Below are 6,757 nucleotides of genomic sequence, written 5' to 3'. Positions count from 1 at the left end.
TTCCTTAAACTCATGGTGAGTTAGAGTGGAATAATAACAGAACGCGAGTCGACTGGAATTCGGCCATTTGTAATTTGTATTTATTGTTTTCGAGAGTATTGTGAGGACTTTTATTCTGTACATTCATTCTGTAAGAATTCCAATCGGTAAGCGAACGGTCCGAGAGTCGAATTAATCGAATCAGTCTAATGCTTGCCCAAAGAAAAGTAATCCCCAGAACTCGCGGTTCTGGTTCACGCAGGGATTCAACCTCCATGGTTCGATGAACTGTAACGCAAGATTGTGAACCAATTCCCCGACACACGAGTTTACTTCTCTCTCGGCTTCTCCACCGACATCGTTTAGTTCACTGAATCTCCGGTGTCAAAACGTGCGAGCTGAGTGCAACTTAATTCACGCGGTAAATAATAAAACATGCAATCCTAGCAAACTAGAGTACCGAAAGGGCGTGCGGGATATAAGCCCGCACGTAACATAAACCCCCGAACACGGGCTTTCCGGTTCCGCACAGACCAATGCCTTAACAACAACTAGGTGTTCCATACCCCTAGACCTCGGGTAACTTATCCGCCCTCAACCTATGGGTCGTAAAATGATAAGTGGCGACTCCTTCTCTCACGCGTGTCCGTCACACGTCTCCACGGGAAGGTGGAAAATCTCCCAAGCCACGCGATCCAAAAGCGCGCATGCGGGCCCCGACGAGAGTCCACATTCGGGTCCGTACAATATCCATAAAGATTTGCCTAGTGGCTTGACTTGACTTTGTTGGGGTACGAAGTGCACAACTCCCTTAATTCTATGTCCCTTTCGACTAGCTTATTCTATCAAGCACTCGATCTACTAACAACGCCTATCGCCAACACTACTACTCTTTCCAATCCCTTATATTCCTACGAGAATTGCAATTAAGATAAACTTATTAAGTTCTAATTGAATTGGCTACCTAAGGTATGTAAGTATATTACTACCTTACCTTGATTCCTCGAGATTGAGCTGAGGCTACTCTATCCATAATCTAAACCCGAAATCCATTTTCTAAGTTCATTCAGATTAACAGATCATAACAATTGTTAATCAGACAATTATAAGCATTATGTACAAAATAGAATAAATAGATCAAGATCGAAAACTAATTAGACTAATAGAAAATAAACAAACTAATTACGCGTAGGTTCAATCATAGTCCGAGCATATGAAATTAGCTTCTATGAATTAGAAAACACATAGCCGAATTCAATATAGTCATTACATTCAAAAGAGATCAACAAAAGTATTAATAAAACTCCTCAAAATCTAAATCGATTTCTTATCTATGGTTTCTTCCTCTCCTCTGTAATCCACACTTTCTACAGTCTCTTCTCTTCACATTTATAAGCAACCCTTTCCAAACTCCAAAAATCTCTCTTACATGTAATTTCCTAATTAGACATTTAATTGCTAATCTCCAAAGATTTAAAATGTATCTTTCTATGCCCAAAAAATAATCTCAAGAATCACTTTAGAAGTTTCCTCAACTTTGGAACTTTAATACCCAAGTAAAATTCAGGAAGAGAGTGAAATTGGGTAGATTTGAACTGATTTGAAAGGCTGCAGCCTTTATTTCCACTGTTGGGGCCGTCCGAATCAGTTTTTTCTGACTGTACGCTTCTAATTCGACAAGTTGTCCATCCATATGCAATTTGCACCATAAATTCGAGTTTAACCTGGCCAAAAATTCTGAAAACTTTGAGACTGCGAAAGCTCAATTGCTGAACTAACTCCGAAAATTACCTAAAAACAAACCAAAAACTAATAGAAACTCCTATACCCTTTAATAATGCAAATGAATGAAAAATTAACTAAAAACCTACTCAAACTAACCTAATCTCAATAAACTAGCTCCAATAACACCCGTTACAAGTGCAGAATAACTCTATTTTCATAGAGTTATCAATTGCCCCAGATCGTAACCAATAGCTCTTCTTGCCGGGCCATAGTTGTAGTTGCTGCAAGCCATACATGATCAATATATAAGAAGATATCAAATATTATTGCTGATATTGATTGTTAGTTTGATCATCAGCATACGAAGTGTCGACTAATTACTTAATAGGAGATTGGTATCGGGCCACTGCTGATTGGCATACGTATATGCACCACGTATATGAAGGAACTATCACCCTCCAATACGACTGGAACATTGGCTTTGCCGTTCGCTTCAAACACATCTTCCTCACAGTTCCCATAGGAAAAAGGGTTCGTGCATGTATATATATGTAGATATACCCATATATACCCCTACTATATAATACGATGATGAATTCAACTTCGGCTCCTCCACTTTGCTCCTTATCTCTATTTGCAATGATGGACCTCCGTCATGATACTCCTTGCCAGGTGCCAGGGCCACTGCTGGTTGGCATACGTATATGCACCACGTATATGAATGAACTATCACCCTCCAATACGACTGGAACATTTGCTTTGCCGTTCGCTTCAAACCCATCTTCGTCAGAGTTCCCATAGGAAAAAGGGTTCGTGCATGTATATATATATGTAGATATACCCACATATACCACTACTATACAATACGATGATGAATTCAGCTTCGGCTCCTCCACTTTGCTCCCATTAATGGACTATGAATTTAAGATCGACCTAGAAGGTAAATCATTGGATTTCCATACCTTTCTTTGTTTTTCTTAATTTTTATTTGTTTTGGGTTTAGACCTCATTTTCTATCCATAAAAAAAAATAAACTACGAATTTTTATATACGATAATGGGAGCTGCTGTCAATCCAACATTTTGTTGGATCGGTCAGACCTTCTTGGATTCTACTTTTATGCCCGTATCCTGATATGTAGCACATTTAATGGAGAGCAGCTGTTTCACGGGTGGCATTTCTCATATTTTACGTACTAAGAAACGAAGCATATGAAGTTTGAGTCGATGACTAGATAATAATAGCATTTTTTTTTTCTTTTTACGTTAGGCCGCTGGTATCAGCTTTGCTTGTTCCATACTTTGAATTTATTTGCTCTACATACTTGAGGAATTGATCCGGATAAGTGAAGATTGTTGCGGATGCATATAGTAACATATAGTTCAGTATAAGTTAGTACATTATCACGTCACATTCATATTAATTTGAATAATTCTTGTCAAGTAGATAGATGGTAACGGTGTGTTCACACAAAAGATAAAACATCCATCTACTTATGATGAAATTCTCATTTCTCTCAGGGTCAAAGTAAAGTTTTTTGGTAAATGTCAAAAAATTCACAAATTTTACATTTTCTCTTAGTGCGGTTCTGCTTAGGGCCTAATCTTGACACGCCCGGGGCCATTGAGATTATCTCACTAGTCCAGGTGTTATCTGTATATCATTTAGCACAGTCCAGGCAAATGCTTTCTTCTGACCCTATCGAGTCTGGCCTGCAAATAGTATTCCAGGTAAATTCTAACAGTGTGAATTTTCTACATTTATAACACTCGAAACTGAAATTTTAATTAAGAAAAATAAGTGTCAAACTACTTGAATAGAATCGCGTCGGTAAAGATATGATCAATCACAATTATTGTTTGACTTTATGTTATTTATGCGACTCCCACCGGACCCATATCCATAAAGGCTTACCCAGCGGCTTGACTTGACTTTGTTGTCGTACGAAGTCCACAACTCCCCTAATTCTATGTCCTTTTCGACTTGCTTATTCTATCAGTCCATGCTCTGCTAACAACACTATCGCCACCCCTACTACTCTTTCCAACTAGAAATGGTGGTTTTATTAAGCCAGCATACACCTTTGTCCAGAACTAATATGTTTCGTGTTTGATTTTAGCTGGTTGAACTTCTAATAGTACCGGTGGCACGGATAATTTATATGGTTAATTGATTCAATAACCAAGATTACTTTCAGTCAATCCGTTATTAGTTAGTAATTAATTATATATGAATGAGGTAACATTAACTTCAATGGAAACCGATGAACCGTGGCCCGGATAATTAATCTGATCATTTTTATTGATCGACCTTGCATATGGAATGCTGTCGGCTATCCAAAAGATTTACAAGGCAAACTTTCGCACATACACATACGGCGCGGGAGTTTCCTTTATTCAAACACTCTCTATAGGGTAAGGCCGTGGGATTGTTTGCCTAACTAAGCAAATGAAAGTTGGTCAGAACAGTCAAGATGATTCCCATATCCCACCTGTAGCAGGTTGCAGTATCTCTTGTAGAACCCGATCCGGTCCTGCACCTGGCTCGGAGTTGGCTTCCCGCACTCGATCCCCCCGTTGATTATGTTGGTGATGACACCGTAGCCCAGGACCCGTCCCGCATCAGAGTCTGCGTTGGAAGGAGTCCACTGCTCCGTGATGACGCTGTGGCACGAGGGCTTCGGGGACTGCGGGGTCATCCAAAACCAAAGAGCCGTCTTGAATGAGATGACCGGATCGGTTGCCACCACGTCCGGGTTTCTAAGCAGGTTGTAACCAAGAGCTTTTCCTGCCGGGCCATAGTTGTAGTTGCTGCAGCCAATATATGATCAATATATAAGAAGATATTAAACACGATTACTGATTTTTAGTTTGACCATCAGCATATCAAGTATCGGTTTATTACTTACTGGGAGATTTGCATTGGACCACGGCCATAATACTTCTTGCCGGGAGAGCAGGGCCACTGCTGGTTGGCTACGCAGTAGTCGCCAGGGTTGCCTTCCTCTTGCCTGAGGCAGTACCCCCATGTGTACGGACCGTTTGGTGCTCTTGCCCACCCGCCTTCACACATATATATAAATGGCCTAAGTTAACTCGATTTGATCAAATTTCAAATATATATTCATAATGTATATAATCGAAGGGCGGGGTGGGAAATAGCATGCCAAACTGCTGCAAAGCTTAGCAGAAAGTATAGCATATTAAGAAACCTGTGGTCTCGTGAGAAGTCTGTCCGAGGAAGGCAGCAATCTCCCTCTTCCGGGTGGCGATGTCACCGGTAGTCCCAAAGCTGGAGAATGACTTGGCTGCGGCAATGAAAGCATCGTATGTGTAGAAGCCCTTCGCAGGACATACAGCATCGTTCCTGTGCTTCAGCATCTGATTGAACAAATCCCGGCTGATGATCCCGCTTAAGTCCTCAGACTGCGCCCTCCCACGGGATGTGGAGAGAAAGAGTGAGACCAGAGGGAGAAGTATTAGACGACTTAGTTTGAACATCTTTCCTTTTTCCTTCTCGGTGATTCAATTGAGGATGTTTATGGCAAGTTCATTAGCTGGTATGATATTTATAGAATTACCAATAAATAAGGAGAAAGAGATATTTTTCTTTTACTTTCTTTTTTCTTTTTCTTCTTTTTTTTTGGAAGAAAGTTCGACCAACAACATTTTGTTGGATTGGTCAAACCTTCTTCTTTTTTATTTATTTATTTTTATTTTTTTGTCGGTGGGATTCTGCTTTTAAGCCCATATCGTGATATGTATAACAGTTTCAAGGAGAGCAACGGTTTCACGGGGGGCATTTCTCATATTATACGTACTAAGAAACGAAGCATATGATGTTTTTGAGTGACTAGCATTTTTGACGTTTGGCCGCTCGTACCGGCTTTGCTTGCTCCATACCTTGAATTCATTTGCTCTACGTACTTGAGGAATTGATCCGGATAAGTGAAGATTGTTGCCGATGCATATAGTAACATATAATTTAGTATAAGTCAGTATATTATCACGTAATATTCATATTAATTTGAATATTTCTTGTAAAGTAGGATCGATGTATCGGTGGGTTCATAGACAAGATAACACGTCCATATATGTAGTTAGGATGAAATTCTCATTCCTCTTAGAATCAGGGTAAATTTTTTTGAAAAGGTATTTTAGGGTTTCGAACCATCGTATATTAATTTTTCTAAATACTAAATTGAGATGGAATTGGGGCTCCCTCTACCATTAGTGCCATAATTGAAAGATGAAGAATGCACAAATGGAAGATCTCATTTGTAGATATATAGAATCAACGAGTTGGACTGAAGACATCCTTATCTAATTTCATCCCTTGACGGTCTTTCAAATTTATCTGAATACACTCTTTTTTTCTGTTTTAAGATAGATCACAGCTGGTCCATAAACGTAATAGGTATAGAGAAAAGTAACTAAAGCAGCACGTTAAAGTCCTAGTATAGCCAAAGAAAACTCAATATCAGTTCTTTCATTATAACCAAGAGAGGCATCCTTCCTTATATCGTGCACCATATGATTGCAAGTTGCAACAGAAGGGGCTCGAAATATCGGACACCGATAGTTAACCATGTACTCTCACATCCAAATATTTTTTAACTTTTCTGATCTCTTTACATCTTCATTGCAACTACCTTATTCTGATAAACCAGACGACCTATGAGCTCGTAAGGTGCCAGCGCATCACGTATTTGAGGTAGAGGTATGTGCAGAAACTTGTACTGTATCTATTGTATTGCCGGTGCTGCTTCTAAGAATAGATGTGGCCCATCATTCTCCAAAAAATGTACTTTTATTATACTGAGAAATAGCTGCACCGATTATATGTTCGGGTCCGGACTGGTGGTGCTTTAATTCTTTCTCGCAATGGAATTTTGGGTGCCTTGCGGAGATTTTGTATGGTCACATTTTGGGCAGGTAAGAAGATCGAAGAGTAATACCTGTCGGTTCTACGATCATACTTATCGAGTACTCTTTTAGCAATACAACCCTTTCTTCTTCCTGGTGCACAATGTAGTGAATGAACTGAACCTCAG

The 6,757-nt window shown here is 39.6% G+C and overlaps 1 protein-coding gene across 1 annotated transcript; it reads right to left on the bottom strand.

Moving 5' to 3' along the window:
• Positions 1 to 3,982: 3,982 nt before the first annotated feature.
• On the bottom strand, positions 3,983 to 5,358 carry LOC116199137 (basic endochitinase-like). The gene is made up of 3 exons (XM_031529432.1): positions 4,916 to 5,358; positions 4,613 to 4,766; positions 3,983 to 4,514 (listed from the first exon to the last, which is right to left on the bottom strand). Exons 1-3 carry the CDS (start codon positions 5,202 to 5,204, stop codon positions 4,145 to 4,147), a joined length of 813 nt encoding a protein of 270 aa, XP_031385292.1. The 5' UTR covers positions 5,205 to 5,358; the 3' UTR covers positions 3,983 to 4,144.
• Between the last annotated feature and the right edge of the window lie 1,399 nt (positions 5,359 to 6,757).

The sequence above is a fragment of the Punica granatum genome, chromosome 3 (assembly GCF_007655135.1).
Source record: "Punica granatum isolate Tunisia-2019 chromosome 3, ASM765513v2, whole genome shotgun sequence".
NCBI classification, from domain to species: Eukaryota; Viridiplantae; Streptophyta; class Magnoliopsida; order Myrtales; family Lythraceae; genus Punica; species Punica granatum.
This window is presented reverse-complemented; position numbering and strand designations above follow the sequence as displayed.

What these genes read in the sequence shown, in the direction of transcription:
- LOC116199137 (XM_031529432.1), bottom strand. Translation starts at nt 5,204, where the DNA reads ATGTTCAAACTAAGTCGTCTAATACTTCTCCCTCTGGTCTCACTCTTT. An exon ending in GACTTCTCACGAGACCACAG is followed by an intron (nt 4,767 to 4,915) that starts GTTTCTTAATAT and finishes ATATGTGTGAAG; the next exon opens with GCGGGTGGGCAAGAGCACCA. An exon ending in GGTCCAATGCAAATCTCCCA is followed by an intron (nt 4,515 to 4,612) that starts GTAAGTAATAAA and finishes TATTGGCTGCAG; the next exon opens with CAACTACAACTATGGCCCGG.